This window comes from Panicum hallii, chromosome 9 (genome assembly GCF_002211085.1).
Source record: "Panicum hallii strain FIL2 chromosome 9, PHallii_v3.1, whole genome shotgun sequence".
Taxonomy (NCBI): domain Eukaryota; kingdom Viridiplantae; phylum Streptophyta; class Magnoliopsida; order Poales; family Poaceae; genus Panicum; species Panicum hallii.
Window position 1 is genome coordinate 60,034,950 of NC_038050.1, and position 16,306 is coordinate 60,051,255.

General features: G+C 42.7%; 2 protein-coding genes and 1 non-coding gene across 6 annotated transcripts; 2 read left to right on the forward strand and 1 right to left on the reverse strand.

The window, feature by feature from the left end:
- The first annotated feature begins 2,298 nt into the window (after positions 1–2,298).
- LOC112873028 (exocyst complex component SEC15A-like) lies at positions 2,299–6,630 on the forward strand. 3 transcript variants are annotated; one of them, XM_025936061.1, is made up of 4 exons: positions 2,299–2,454; positions 2,547–2,644; positions 3,978–4,273; positions 4,439–6,630. In XM_025936061.1, exons 3-4 carry the CDS (start codon positions 3,985–3,987, stop codon positions 6,352–6,354), a joined length of 2,205 nt encoding a protein of 734 aa, XP_025791846.1. In that variant the 5' UTR covers positions 2,299–2,454; positions 2,547–2,644; positions 3,978–3,984; the 3' UTR covers positions 6,355–6,630. The 3 variants fall into 3 exon arrangements, with proteins under 3 accessions (XP_025791846.1, XP_025791845.1, XP_025791843.1); XM_025936060.1 differs by having other exon boundaries at positions 3,978–4,069; positions 4,135–6,630; XM_025936058.1 differs by having other exon boundaries at positions 3,978–6,630.
- A 586-nt stretch (positions 6,631–7,216) lies between these two features.
- On the reverse strand, positions 7,217–7,289 carry TRNAK-CUU. Its single transcript has one exon. It is a non-coding gene; the product is annotated as a tRNA-Lys (tRNA).
- A 4,406-nt stretch (positions 7,290–11,695) lies between these two features.
- Positions 11,696–15,259, forward strand: LOC112876313 (MOB kinase activator-like 1A). Of its 2 annotated transcripts, XM_025940394.1 has the most exons (7): positions 11,696–12,050; positions 12,141–12,189; positions 12,842–12,950; positions 13,192–13,285; positions 13,395–13,528; positions 13,637–13,800; positions 14,791–15,259. In XM_025940394.1, exons 1-7 carry the CDS (start codon positions 12,025–12,027, stop codon positions 14,863–14,865), a joined length of 651 nt encoding a protein of 216 aa, XP_025796179.1. In that variant the 5' UTR covers positions 11,696–12,024; the 3' UTR covers positions 14,866–15,259. The 2 variants fall into 2 exon arrangements, with proteins under 2 accessions (XP_025796179.1, XP_025796180.1); XM_025940395.1 differs by lacking the exon at positions 12,141–12,189.
- The last annotated feature ends 1,047 nt before the right edge of the window (positions 15,260–16,306 follow it).

Consider the following 16,306-nt stretch of genomic DNA (forward strand, 5'->3'; position numbering starts at 1 on the left):
CTGGCACTTCTTGCTGAGCTCTAGAATTTCAAACATTAATTTCAGTTTTTTCTGTTGCATTATGGGAACCGTGAGAATCTCGACCAACTTATGTACATTTTACTGTTATTATGGCTTTGCTAAATTATCTCATAATATCCAAGAATGTAGAAAAAATAATTGTAATTGCCTTTGGAAAACACTCCAATTTACTCCCTCCATCTACTTTTATAAGGCGCACACGCATATCAAGATTCAAACTTTATAATCTTTGACCAATAATTTGACTATTAATTTTTTATTTTTATAATATAAACTTTATATGATTGAATTCGTAATTAAATATACTTTACCATAATTATAAGTTTATAATCATAAGCGATATAATATATGATAAATGAATGATCAAAGTATTATTTGGAAGACCGTGCCATGTTATACTATATCTTATAAAAATGGATGGAGGGAGTAGCTTATAAGATCTTTTTCCGTGTGGGTTGTTATATATCATTGCAGCTTTTGTAATCCAAACAGACTAGGGTTGGGGACTTGGAGCACAGCAGAGTAATCCAGTGGCAAATAGTCGGAAAATTTATAACCTTTGATCTGCAAAATTTACAAACTCCACATGTTTTTGGTTTGGGTTTTAAATCACAGGAGCGCAAGTAATACAGCCGCATCACGTGGTTCAATTGGTCAAAGAAGAAGTTAACTTGAGGAGGGTGGCCTGTGGGACACCCGTGGTGTTTTAGTTTCTTTTTCCATGAGTAGAGGAGTTTTAAAGTTTTATGTAATATTTCTCTGTTGTTGAACTCGCATGCTTCCTTTTTAAATGCATCGGCAGTGCTCCTGCCTTAATTTCAAAAGGAAAAAAGGAGAGCAAGTAATCTTTAACCTTCACCCCAGCCCCCAGGCAGGTCCTACTTGGCCGGCTTAACATACAGAGAAAGAGAAGGGGGAGATGCTGAGGAGAATGAGGGCCCTTTTTCTGGAGGAATTGAAGTGGTGGTGATCCAGTGGATGATAGGATTGTTGACTCTCAAGCTTCAAGTCATGATTGCCATCCGATCTGATCCGCCGTTAGCTCAAGGACAGACGGCCCCGCAAGAATCTCAATTAACTTTTTTTCCCCTCTTCCCTGTCCCTGCTTTCTCCTTTTCGTTTGGGGGAAACAGCACGTGGTGCGGTGATCCTTAAGTTAACTGGATATGGGGCCTACAGGATTGATGAGAGCAGAAAACTTCAGTTCAATCACATGCATGTGAGTATGCATTGCTTCGATACCTGTGAAATGCGTTAAAAGGGGCAGGGCAATCAAGTTGAATATGTCAAACTTTTGTATTGCTTGTTTTATGTCACGTTGAAAAATCACTTGAGTATTTTAATTGAGTTGGTCTAGGATCTTTTATTCAAATGCAGGCAATTTATATATCTTTGAAAATTTTATGACAAAAATATGCCATATGTATCTTATGTTGGTGATACAAATACAATGATCACAATGGTACAAACATTTCTTTAAAAATAAAGTCCGCTTTACCCCTAAACTTGTCACTAAATTTAAAAAACACCTCGAACTCAACAACCAAAAATCTTGCATACCTCACGTATCAAAACTCGACAAACTACACCTTAACCATTTCCAAACAGTTTTCTATGATGGTTTTGCTTATGTCGCCGGCCGCTTCCAACTGACCATGCTCCACGAGACTACGACACCTTACTTTAGTTTTATCTCATCATGTTGTAGCTGGTAGGCACAACCTCACCGCCGGTGGTGAGCTTCACCCCTCCAGTCCTCACGTATAGCCACACCTGTAGCTAAGCTATGGATCCCGCATATCAGTCAAAGCACCTAAAAAGTAGGTAGGATTTGATCGGTGAAAAATCATTCTGAAATAGTTAGCACCTAAAAAGTAGGTAGGATTTGATCGGTAAAAAATCATTCTGGAATAGTTAATATTAAGTCCATTGCCACGTTAGCAAAACCATTCTGAAATAGTTAATATGAAATTTTTAATTTTAGAATCCAAACTCAGCCACAAATTTAGAGGGGTAAAACATACTTTACTCTATCTTTAAATGGATACACGGATTTGAAATCTGCGATTACTAATCCTCCTTTCCACTTGTTAAGAGTAGGGACATTCTAAAAATGGAGTGTGTGTGGTTCATCGTCTAAATCGAAAAAAGAAAAAAAACCGCCGGCTCGTCTCCCTCCGTTGATCTGTGTCTGGCATTGCGGAAGGAAAAGGGAGGGCGGAGAATCGGTAAGCGGGGCGCGCGCGCGCGTCTCGTGGATCCATCCGCGCCTTGTTCGGCCTCACAAATGGAAAACCGGCCATCTCTCTCTCTCTCTCTCTCTCTCTCTCTCATCCCCAATCGTGTTCCATTCCTTCCGGCTCGCCTCCTCCTCCGCGGACCCTGGCGCCGGCGCGGCCGAGCCCGGCGGTAGCTTGCTCCTCGTCGATTTCGGTAATCAGGCCGGTTCTTGGAGCCAATCCAAATTCCCCGCGGCCGTCGGCTCGTCCGCCATTCTGATGGTGCTGCTGTTTCTAACATCGCAGCGTGTTGGTGGCGATGCGTGGTTGGTTGCAGTGCTGCTATATGCTCTGAACAGAGAAGACGCCGGGATCCTGCGGCGAAGGCTGGGTGTTATTGCACCGTAAGATTTCTGTTCTTTACCCCCGTTGTGATGCTGAGTTGCTGTCGCTAATAATTTTGAGTGTTTCTTCTAGTTGTGGTTCGTGCGATTATTCCTTCTTCAGTCTGGTAGAGTTGATAATTTACCTTTCGTATTAGAGATTGTTCCTCCGTGGTACATCTAAGCAGACGGCCAATAATCAAATTGAGGTTTTTTCCCTCCACTTTCATTTCCGTGCATCTGTAGGTGCTATTTTCTTTAGTAGAAGTGGTTTAATTTAATGAAAAGGGTATTTTTCATCCCTTAACAATCGCAAAGTGTGACTTTCGTCTAGTGCAAATCAATCCCTTAACTGACTAAACCAGTGCACTAATTCACATCTCGGCTTAACAATTGTTTAGGTGCCATCTGGCAGCCGGCAAGGGTTCGGGTGGTAACAAAGGGGAAAGACATTTTTTAGGGAAAATTAACAAAACCGATTTTCATCGGATTGTTATAGTGATTTGTTTAACTTAACATACAAACTGAGTAAGAATCTATTCTTGTTTCTTATTAGTAGGTGCATCAAGAAGCTTATTTCACTCTAGCAATCATGACGTAGTTAAGCAGTGATTTTCAAATGATTATTTGTCCTAAAGTGTTGTCAAAATTGCACTAAACAGTTGTTAAGCCAACATACGGATGATTTATGTACCAGTTTAATTAGTTAAGAGATTTATTTACACCAATTGAAACTAAGGGATGAAAGTTACACCTTGGCAAACTTAAGGGATCCTTAATTTAACATTTTCTATTGATTTAGTGGTAACCTTTCCAGCATTGTCTATCATGAATATCTTTCTATGAGCAATTGCTTAATTCATTATCCTTTGCATACATTGTTATCTATGGCATATTAAATGTTTTAGTCTTTAAATTTTGAAAATACCTGGCTAGAGATTTCAGTCTTTTAACATAAATACATTGGTTAATACCAGTCTACAGATTCGACTAAATATGTTGGTTGTCAATATAGCTAATATATTTAGATGATTACAAATTCAAATTTGACCGTGAATATTGGAAAAGTCGTTTTTTTTTTGCTTGTGTTATAAAGGGCTATTTTAGCAAAGTCAATACCCTATATACCCTTAATTGATCATAAGACAATCTGATCTGCCTTTGCTACTATAGTGTATGGTTGTGTCCACCGAGAAGAAAACTGGAACAAGTAAGCTCTTGTGTAGCTGTCTGGCTGTCCCAAGCCTTCTTTATTTTGGCTGTAACGTGAACCGTCTTATGAATTGTGATGCTACCCATTTATGCACTGCTACATCCGCAATGAAACAATATACCTGTTTGTTCTTTTTTACAGTTGAACAATGTCTGCTCCACCAAAGAAGAGGACTATAGTGGACAGTGGAGATGGAGGTCTTGGTTTGGGCATTGCTGCATTTATTGCAAATGGTGAGGATTTGGGTCCCATCATTCGCCATTCGTTCGAATCTGGGAAACCTGAAGCTCTCATGCAGAATCTTAGAAGCATTGTGAAGAAGAAGGAAGTTGAGATTGAAGAGCTATGTAGACTTCACTATGAGGATTTCATCGTTGCTGTCGACGAACTACGTGGTGTGTTGGTCGACGCTGAGGAGCTGAAGGGCATGCTCTCTGGTGAGAATTCTCACCTGCAAGAGGCTTCTACTGCCCTACTGTTTAAGCTTGATGAACTTCTTGAGATATATTCTGTCAAGAAAAACGTAGGGGAGGCCATAACAACACTGAAGATTTGTGTCAAGGTCTTCAGCTTGTGCATGACATGCAATAATTATATTGCAGAAGCTAAGTTTCATCCTGCACTGAAGACGTTAGACTTGATCCAGAAGGGCTACTTGAATAGTATTCCTTTGAAGCTTCTTAAAAAGGTGGTGGCGAGACAGATACCATTGATAAAGCTGCACATTGAGAAGAAAGTTTGTAGCGAGTTCAATGACTGGCTTGTTCATATCAGAAGAATGGCCAAGCAGATTGGCCAGGTCTCAATAAGCCAGGCTTCCTTAGCGCGCCAGAAAGATGAGGAAATGCGAGCCCGGCAGAGAGAAGCTGAAGGGCATAGCCATGCTGGACCAGATGAGCATCTCTATTCCTTAAATCTGGAGAATAAAGAAGAAGAATCAGCATTAGATTTTGATGTCACACCAGTGTACCGGGCGCATCACATGCACATATGTCTTGGTATAGGGGAGAAGTTCAGAGACTATTACTACAAGAACAGGCTCATGCAACTCAACTTGGACATGCAGATTTCCATTTCACAGCCCTTCCTGGAGTCCCATCAACCCTACCTTTCTCAGGTAGCTGGATTTTTTATCGTTGAAGAACGTGTTCTTCGAACTGCAGATGGATTGTTGTCTGAGAGCCAAGTGGAAACAACATGGGAGACAGCTATTGCCAAGATAACATCTATATTGGAGGAGCAGTTCTCACGTATGCGTACAGCCAGCCACTTCCTCCTCATAAAAGACTATGTCACTCTTCTAGGTACAGCCGTTAACAAGTACGGTTATCAAATCACACAGTTGATTGAAGTTCTTGAGAAAAGCAGGGATAAATACCATCAATTGCTTCTTCTTGAGTGTCGGAAGCAGATAGATGACATCCTCACTAATGACTCGTATGAACAGATGGTTATAAAGAAGGAATATGAGTATAACATGAATGTGACAGCATTTCATCTGGAACACGATGATGCGATCCCTGATTTTCCATATGTGGCACCATTCTCCTCTTCTGTTCCAGAGGTTTGCCGTATCGTTCGGTCCTTCATCGAGGATTCTGTCAGCTACTTGTCATATGGTGGTCTCATGAACATCTATGATGTGGTGAAAGTGTACCTAGACAGGCTGTTGATTGAGGTATTGAACGACAGTCTTCTGAACATGATATATGCTCGCTCGCTGGCCATGTCACAGATGATGCAACTTGCTGGTAATATATCTGTTCTTGACCAAGCTTGTGATATGTACCTCTTGCACTCTGCCCATTTGTGCGGCATTCCCAAGCGAGTTGCTGAGAGGTCTCATTCTGGTTTGACTGCTCGAGCCGTGCTAAAAGCCTCACAGAATGCAGTGTATAATTCTCTAATAAACCTGGCCAATTTCAAGGTTGACGAGTTCATGGTGCTTTTGGAAAATGTTAACTGGATCACGGAGGAAGCCCCAGATGATGCGAATGACTACATGAATGAGGTCCTGATCTATCTTGAAACGCTAGTATCAACAGCCCAGTCGATTCTACCTTTGGAAGCTCTATACAAGGTGGTTTCTGGTGCAATTAGCCACATATCGGACTCTATAATGACAACACTTTTAAACGATGGTGTGAAAAGGTTCACTGTCAATGCAGTTTTAGGACTTGATATCGACTTGAAAATGTTGGAGGCATTTGCAGACGAGAAATTTGACAGCACAGGGCTGTCGGATTTGGGCAAGGAAACAACTTTCAGAGATTGTTTGGTTGAAATTAGGCAGCTCGTCAATCTCCTACTCAGTAGCCAGCCTGAGAACTTTATGAACCCGGTGATAAGGCAGAGGAACTACGGATCACTGGACTACAAGAAGGTGGCCATCGTTTGTGACAAGTACAAGGATTCTGCAGACAGTCTGTTTGGGAGCCTTTCGAACCGCAATGTGAAGCAAAACGCTCGTAAGAAATCTATGGACGTTTTGAAGAGAAGGCTTAAGGATTTTAGCTAAGCTTAGGTTTGTTGCATTCGCACATAAGTTGCTGGTGCTACTATATCCACCTTTTAGGTGTTCTTAAAGCTCTTCTGTGACTTCCTTGCTTACTTTCCAGTGGATACAAGGTAGGTCGGTCTGTCTGTGTAGGTGAAATGTTGACGATTTGTAAATTATGGTAGTACTCCCAAATAAGGGGTCAAATTCCTATAGTGCAAGTGGTGAATGTTGATAAGATTTTCTGTTGATGCTGCCACTGATGTCTCACAGATTGCAATGCGAAGCTTTGTGCCATTCTTTCAGAATCTGCTGATATGACATGCATCCGGTCAGCTGTGTCTACATAGGCGAAAGCTTTTGTGGGATCGTTCCGTAGACAATGGAGCAAGAAAAAAAAAGTTGTGCATGAAGCCATGGATTATGAACAGGTGGACCCCACACCAATTTAGGAGATTGTACTATAGCTATAGACTGTTGGACAGGTAATCTACAAGATTCACTATATCCTGCATGGACATTGCTATAGAGAGCATACTGTTTTTTGTTGTTGGAGCTGCTCTTAGAAGATTTCAAGCTGTGCCAACAGGCTCTCTGTCTTTCCATCTCGGGATATTGTTCCAATTTTTAGAAATATATTAGAAGATGTGGATGTATCTCTTGCACATATGCTATTCTTAGGCGGAACGATGAATTTGGTTCTTCAAAACTCTGCGGGAGGCATAGTTTCATGATCAAACTTCAAACTATGTTTACCCATTCGGCTCATTTAAATTTAAAGAGAGATAAAAAAAGAAAGAAATGTAGTGCTCGCTGGGGAGTGGTCGAGTGGGGATCCACAAATGAATCTCCGTCTCCCACATGGCAAAAACATTGCAGAAATCGCCCACCGTGGGGCTCGAACCCACGACCACAAGGTTAAGAGCCTTGCGCTCTACCGACTGAGCTAGACGGGCTTGGTGCTCCGAAACGGTAAATTACTATAATGTAAGAACATTACGAAATGCGTTGCTACGTAGCGATACGAGTATGCGCACGACCCTCATGTGATGTCTCTCTGCTAGTGTACTAGACCCAGCCCAATTCGCTGAAAGTCTAGGCAAGATTTTTTTTTTCGAAGACCAGATTATTTGTGTGGATAATAAGCCCAGATTCCCCGGTTGATCGATCCCCCGCTACCTGCGATTCGTCTTTCGACATGCATCCCGATGGAGGTGGGCTCTATTTGGCCCAACGAGATGAATTATCAGCCCAGGAAGAGTATACGGCTCAACCACTGCCCCTGCCCACTTGGAAGAAGACCACCCGGCCGGAGAAAGCGAAACGGAATCGCCCGGACATGAGGAACTTCCAAGAAGAGAGAGCGCAGAGGGCAGCTAGGAGGCCAATGTGAACATCACAACTGCCATCCAGCTAGGCTGATTTGCACTGCTGCCTCTCTCTGGTCTATCAAGCAGCAGCAGCATCACCATCATCTATCATTCGGTCCTTCCCAAAATCCCGTTCCTTCCAACAACGGATGATAGTGCTTAGTCTGCTAGCTGATTGCCCCCTTCCCGTTTTATCGATCCGTCCAACATTGGAGCTGAACCCATGTAGCTTCCAGTTTCTTTCACAGTACGTCCAATAACCTTGATTAGATTTTTGTCAATCGGCAAACAGAAATGAAATCTCAGTCAGCCCGCTTTCAAATCATTGGGCAGCTGCAGAGACACTAAAGATGCATGGATGTTCGATCATCGTTGTGGCGATAGCCTGGTGAAACCGGTTCCAATCATCAGAAAGAGCAGATACAACTAACCAATTAATTAAAGATTAAGCACCCGGCTGCTGCAGAAAGCACAACCGATCGATTAATTCTGAACTTTTGGATTTCCTTTTATATGACCGATCAATCAAGGAAAAGCAATGGCAGCAGTGCCTTGCATTGAGGCGACACTGCCGTCTACTCCGTCTTCTGAATATTAATTGATTGAGTGATCTGCTAGAGTGGTTAGCGTAATGATGGATCATAATTTGACAAGATTGCGTTCGTGCACTTTCAGTATTGTGTTCCTTTTCCGGAAGAATCCGTTGCGAGATATTATCGGTGGTTTGCCTCTAGGGGGGCTTTCTTTGCCACGCGCCATCCTAATTTGTGCCAGAAGGGCTATTATTTTAGTTCAAAATTTAATTAGTCAGAGTTACACCCAACTATCAGAATGTACGTCGAACCTGGGGGGCTTGATCCATGGCGGTCAGGGTACAACTACTCCCCTAACCATCCGAGGGACATGCTTAGTTCTTGCGCATACGCTTAATCATCATGATATGGCTACTACTAGTATTACCTTAAACCAATATTTTTAACTTTGACCATGAAGGATTGCAAAAATATCGTAAAAGCTTATTCATCGTAAAGTTAACTATCGCAACATGTATTTCTTTTCTATTTTAAAATAAATTATTTTTGGAGACTCTGTCGGTTAAAGATAAAAATATTTGACTCAGGATGAATTAAAAAAAGATATATTCCAGGAGTGAGAGAGCAACAAATTAAGATTTGGTTGCCGACTGCTTGTTGAAACTCCATAAGAAATTCTCTTCCAACGAGGACTTGCTTCCCTTGTGGTTTTTTTTTTTTTGGACTTGGAGGCTGAGTGATGGCGCCATGCAGGGGATCGCATTTGGGTTCTGTCTCAAGGCAGGGAAGGGAGTGCATGCCCAAACGCCTGCTAGCTGGATCGAGTGGAATCCAGCAACAGCTGATTAAAAAAATTTGTACAAGAGTCTTTAAGCCGTCAAACGATTTTGAAAGATAGAGAAGAAATCTACGGAAGTTTAAAAAATTATTTAATCGCTGTCGTTAGCAGACTAACAATTTCTTTTGCGGGCCGAAACCCTTCCAGGCTCCAGAGAGGAAAGGAAATACGTATACGCCACCCAGCTCCAGCTAGCTTATACAGAGATAATCACCTCCCTTTGGCAGAGCTCCATCTGCGGCTTCACGTGGAGTTGTACCAGACTAGCTTCACCACGATAGCATATGGAAACTGTTTTTCTCTCTTATAAGACCACAAGGAGACGGTGGAGCCATAATTTGTGGCCCCACCAACTCCAGCTCGTCCACGCTACAGTGGTGAAACTGAAGTCAGGTGAAGCTCTGCCAACAGCGTCTTATCCCCTGCTGGTCGTCTCTGGTATATAGCTGTCGCCATCAATGGAAGGTGCGACCTGCAGCTGGATAGGAGGCTAGTCGTATATTCATTTTTCCTTGTACAAATCAGTAATCAAAACATCGGACGGTATCATATATAAATGCATAGTAGTTCCTACTTATCTAATTATTTTTTGAAACACAGTATAGATACGGGAGGTTTATGTATGAACGAGGCTGATTTACGGCCAGCCGCACGACAGCATTTTTGGAAAAGCAATTAGATTATCTTTCCGTTTTATCAATCTACATTGACGCTGTCGCTGCATGCAGAAGACATATTTTCTATCACCCCATTGCCCACCCCAACGGAATAAAAAAAAACTATTCCAAAAAGATCGTAATTTCAAAAGCGAGTATTCAAATCAAAATCCGATTATGCAGGTATGTTTGTTTCAATAAGAGCTTCAAAACAAGAGCTCACACCACTATATTTCAAGATATAATTTTTTTGAGAGAAAATAATTTTTAGTGTATTTTAATTTGTTTGTGATGTTTGCAAAAATTGTCTATGACTTTACAGAATATTGCTTCACATGTCCGACATGAGTTAAGTGGATATTGATGTTTATGTTGTAAAGATAGATAGTTTGGTGTGATTAGTGGATGACTTTATTAGGTAGGGGGATGTTTATTGAATGATCAATAACAGACAACTTTAGCATATCAGTTGAGCATTTTAACTAATTCATTTATTTTTAATTTTTCATTATAGATAAAGCAATTTATATGTTCTTTCAAAAATATTGTCGAAACATATACAAGTAGGATTTTGTTTTGAAGATCTTCGAAAGAGATACAGTTGTGCAGTCGGAATTTGAATTTGATGGATGGTTTAAGAACTACAACCTTTTCAAATTTTGAAATTGCTTGGATGTGCAATAGCAACTTCCATTGGCCCAATGATGCAAATTTAGGATGTGGTGCAATGGTGCAAATGCAACAAAGTCATTACCTTATTTATTCTCTATCAGTAAATAAAATTTCTTTTACTCAACACAAAATAGTTGACGACATTGCCTTTTGCTCCTCTATTTTTTTTCAAAATACAGTACCGATGCAGATGCTCATATACACACACGCACACAAGATTGACAGAGGTGCCTAGCGCCGGTTAAATCCTGAAATAAATTCAGAAGAATACGAGCATCCATGCCGAGTCGAGGACTCAAACCCGGAAGGATACTCACCAGCTAGTAGCTCAGTTCGGCTTTTGCTCCTCTGTCTCATCTATTATATTGCCACAATTCTTTTTGCTATTTCTTGGTGTGTGAGGAAACAAATAATTTGTCGTTCTCTTTGTAGTAGTTGGTTATAAACGCCTTTCGACTATCCATATCGTTGTTGTTCAAACAACACCCTATGCGTGTGCAAAAATCATACCTGCAGTGGAAAGTACTTAAATGTTAAATTTGCATGTGCACCTCCAAAAGATGCAAATTCTTCCTGTTGTTTTTTTATCAAAAAATTCTTCTTTTTTTACGGTACGTAGGAAATCACTTAAATGTCGTATTGCGCATATGCCCTACATTCAGCGCCACGTCTCATCAACAACCTCCGGTGCGCGCCCTCCTCGTACCACGGCACCGACATCTCCCCGACCACAAGTCACACTTAAATTGCTCGTGCACGTTTGTGGAAATAACCAACGACACGGTCAAGAAATAGAAAACCTTTAAATTCCTAAAAGCGGTGAAGACATACTGCCCATCATGAGAGAGAGAGAGAGAGAGAGAGAGAGAGAGCAGAGCAGCTAGCAGGAGTACGTGGTAGCATCGAAGTGGATGGAGATGATGGCAGACGTATAGCTAGATGGACGAACAGCTTGGAGTTGTCGACGAGATCAGAAGATCGGTGCTGTTGTTGGTTGGAAAGCCAGGACGTGATAGATGATAGATGTTGGTGACGATCGAGAGCCCAGGCAGGCGTCCATCAACACCCTCCGAATCCAATCGCAGCGGCAGGAGGAAACCACCCAAGCACAAACGGCACGCTCGAGATCACCGCGCAACGGAACAGCGGGCGGCTGGTGAGCGGATCACAGCCGGCCCACACCCCAGCCGAGGCTGGCATCATCACGCCCAGCGCACGCGCGGGCGAAGCGGAAGGAACTGAAGCGGCTCGCCAGGCAAGGCAGCGGGGGCAGCCAGCAGGCGAGGGGTTGGCGCCCGCACCGCACCCGTCGCTCTCCGTCACCGCCAGCCTGGCTGCCTGCCCCTCTCCCTCTCTCCGTTTCTCTCTCTACTTCTCCCTCCCTCGCCGTCGACGGCGATCGATGGCCATATCCGTGTACGTAACCTGCCCCGGGTATATATATTACCCTCTGCCAGGGTCAGGGGGGATTCAGAAATCATAACCGTGGATCCAGCACAGGATTTATAAACCCTGCAACTCCTTTTCTTCGTCTTCGTCAGCTCAGCTCCGTCTGCTCGTCGGCAGCTGTCGCTCCCTCTCCGGCCGGCGGCGGCTCCTCACCCGGAGGGTCGGAGGAGAAGATGAGCTTCTTCGCCCGCGGCAGCAGGTTAGCAGATAGATGCGGATTCTCCCTCGCTCTTCCATCTCTGGGTTTCTCTTGGCTGATTGCGCTTGCGCCTGCCTGACGACGGCGCAGGAACCAGAGGACCTTCAGGCCCAAGAAGAGCGCGCCCTCAGGGAACAGGGTACGGCCATCTACCTGCGAGCTCTGACTAGAATTTTCTTATCATGATGCGTCATGAATGCGAGAGCCTTTTGTTCATCCCACCGGATTCGTCCGCACGCGCTGGACTTGGTTTCTCATAATTCAATTCCGTTCATGGGAGTACAACTACTGCATGAACAAACGTTTGCTGCAGCCAGCTGTTGCGGGTGATGTACGCCGGCGGCTGCCGAATTTGATTTCGCGCTAGGGGAAACTGTTGAGTTGATATTTTCACCGGTTTTTTACCTCGCATCTTGCTCTTCTTTTCTACTATATTATTACCTCTAAATGGTCCTTTACCAGGAGCTGAAACCGAGCACCTTCTCTTTCACCCTATTTTTCCGTCAGTCGGCGTTGTTTCCTTGATGGCATTTGGTTCGCTTTCTTGCAACGCCAAAACCCTGTAAACTGGCTGTTTACAGGGGCTAAATTGCAGCCAGCTAGCGAAAAGTAGGATTACTTGGGGGGACAAAACTCAGGGTGCCAGTCATGAAAAAATAACAACAAGCCTCTCTGGAACATAGCTGCATCATGCTGTTTTCCTGAATCCTGATACAGTAGTGATACTCGTAAATGCCGTGCATCTATCTTCATGCTCAGTTCTGAATCTGAACGTTTGTAATGGTTTGCAGGGTATGCAGCTGAAAAGGCACATCGACGCCACTCTCGGCAGCGGCAACCTGCGCGAGGCGGTCCGCCTGCCCATCGGGGAGGACCTCAACGAGTGGCTGGCTGTCAACAGTAAATCCTCCTTCATCCTTAATTTCAGTTCTTGATCCACCGTGTTTACAACTTCATGTCCCCTGCTTTTACAGTAAGATCGATGTAGTAGTAGGAATAATTCCCAAGTCTGTCTTCCTGTGGCATCACCATACCGGACTGTTCTTGTTTGTCTTGTCGCTATAGTACGTTCATGTCTTGAAGAGTTGAAGGCACTCCACTTTGCAGTGTATTACTAACTTGCCGTGCTGCTTTTGTGCAGCTGTTGACTTCTTCAACCAAGTAAACATTCTGTACGGCACCCTGATGGAGTTTTGCACGCCAGCTACCTGCCCGACCATGTCAGCCGGACCAAAGTACAGTATCTTTCTTCTTCGTACCCACAAATACAGTCAAACAACTAATTTAAGAACGAATCTATCATTATAAAACATGTCTGATGAATGAAAAGTGAAATCTTGGCAGGTATGAGTACAGATGGGCTGATGGAGTCAAGATCAAGAGGCCTATCGAGGTCTCTGCACCAAAGTACGTTGAGTACCTGATGGATTGGATAGAAGCCCAGCTCGACGATGAAAACATATTCCCTCAGAAGCTTGGTAATTTGTTTGTTCGTCGCAAAGTACATCACTTGAAACTGCATTTTGATTTTAAGATTTTTTTTTTAGTCTGATCATGTGTCGCTGTTCCAATTTCTGATGCCATAGGGGCTCCTTTCCCTTCCAACTTCCGTGACGTCGTCAAGACGATCTTCAAGCGTCTCTTCAGGGTGTATGCGCACATATACCACTCGCACTTTCAGGTGATTATGAAGCTCCAGGAAGAGGCGCATCTCAATACTTGCTTCAAGCACTTCACGCTCTTCACATTGGTAATTCTCAATGCACTAGTTTGTCACATTTCCTGGGTAATTGGTAAAATAAAGTAGCAAAATTCCTTTTCTGTAGATAAAACAGAAAAAAAGGAATAGCAACTCAGCAAGTCCTGTTTAACCATCGACTCAAGGAAAATAGCTCTCTTTCTTATTTATTTATTCTTAGTTTCACGCTAGTATGCTCTTAAACGACTTAGTACTCCTTTCTACTCTAAGAATTACAGACTTTACATCCCAAAGAAGAGATGAGTGGTTCTACCTTTCACACGATTTGCTAGCTACACTTGTTACATTTTCCAGCTTATGGTAACCTGATTTTATTTTCTCTGAAGATTTCGTCTTTTCAACACTCCTGCTTTGTTGATTATGGCATTTACCTATGTTTATATGCCATGCATCCAGCTCAGGTTTCATATGTAGATTGCTTTGGCATATATTCCTCCAAATAGATAGCTTTTACCTGTTGACTTTCTCTCTCGTCAAAGCTAAAAAAATTGAGTTTGGCAGCGAAACAAGTTTGTTCTGGCTGCCGCTAGCGCTGAATAGCATGTTGCAAACCATCTTAACATGTAATACGAGACGAGGTAGTTGCCTTAGGTGCAGCGATTCAATCGTTCAAATGCTTTTTCCTTCTTGCTTTAGCTTGTTGCTTTAGCAGCTGTGATGAATCATTCAGCACGCAAAGACTTTGTTTGGGGGACACACTAGCATTCGATTAATTTACAAAAGGAAAGAAAATCGATTTGTTGCATACCTTTGCTTATTATAATGATGATCTGCTGTCAGACACTAAACTGAGCTAAGTGCCTGACAGCTAGTAGTTGGTCGTCCGTCTCTGTGATTAGTGGATTGTTTAATAGGGAGTTGAGTAGATATTGCTGTAATGCAGTTTTTTTGCAATTCTGAAAATCTTCATCTGAAAAAAGTGCATTCTTGCAAATGTTGTGTGACGACTGCAAATTAACGTAGCTCGTTTTTGTCCCGTAGGAATTCCGGCTGATCGACAGGGCAGAGCTGGCTCCTCTCAGCGAGTTGATTGACCCCATAATACTTGGGTGCTAAACCAGGGAGAGCTTTGATGAGGCCAAGTGTGCATAGAATCCTCCCCCCCCCCCCCCTTCTTTTTTGTCGTCTCTCCTGATTAGTTTTGATCAATTCGGATGGAACGTCTCCATTTACATTTTTAGACGCATAGGCTAGCAGTTCGCAAGTCAGGTGTGTTCTGTAGCAGCCGCTGATCGCAACATAATTAGTGAAAATGGAGTGGTTTTTGATCCGCATCAGCAGGGTGTCTCGATCGGTTAATGTATCTATTGCTGGTGGCTGCTGCTAAACTGCAGTGGGCCTTCGTGGATCATGTATATAGTTTCAGACGACTGATTCTGACCGTTGTTGGGCTAATAACGGTTTGGGCCTGAGTTCTGCCCAATTTTGGATGACAGACAAGTTGTTTGGTGGCGGCACGTCGCATGGCGTGTTGGCAAACAGTCGGTTTTAGTTGATAAAAACTTGAGTGCTGTTACTAAGAACTGATCAAGGATCTACTCTGGTTAAGAGAAACTGCTACACCCACCAGTCATGAAAAATATGATTATTTTGGACATGCACACAGTCCCGTGTTCACTCTGTAGGTTATAATAGGCAGCACAGCTATAACATCTTATTGGCTATCTTCATCTTTACTACTATACCATGGAATTATTGGCCCTGACAAAGCTCTTGGTCTTGGATCTGGAGCTATAGGTACGTCAAGAGCATTTAAATAGATCATCTTGTTTATAGTTTAGACTAAATATAAGTATGTGACCACTTTAATTTAATCTACAAACTATCCAACCTAGATTTCAAAGCTGGAGCTCTCCAAATAGCCCAATTAACCCAATTGTCGAATTCATATCGGCGGTTACCATCTATAGGCCAAAGTTTCAGTGTTTTACTTATCTTATTATCTCCTACGTCTAGTCCCATTACTGTTATAATTATTGGCCTGTTCGCATAATTCATGTTGTTGGGTGCAACCGATCAAAAATTTCCGCAAGTACTCATTTTATCTCCTTTCTTAGCCCATAAGTGAATTTAATTGCCTTTTCACCCATGCCCTCATATTCCAAGGAATAAAAAAATGCGTATCTTGTTATCTCCCATTGGTAGTATTCGATTCATGTCAGCGGTTGCCATTATTCGACCAAATTTCGGTTGGTTCTTATCTTATCACCTTTTAATTTCTTTAATTGTCTACCGGTAAACTGAAGATGTTTCCTCACCTGCGATAGAAATCAGAGTACATGTCGTTTACCTCTTGTATATGTTTGCACTGCACTTTATTATAGATGCAACTGTAACCGTCTTACCTGCTATCTCCACGGTTACTACTTACCTCGTAGACGCCATCCTGGCCACAAAAATCTTGTTGCCGAATGCCGTTACCAGTGCCAAATTCTTTCTTCCGGTGTGTCTATTTTAGGAAACACACGGAAACTATTTAAATGTCTGTATTGTACGG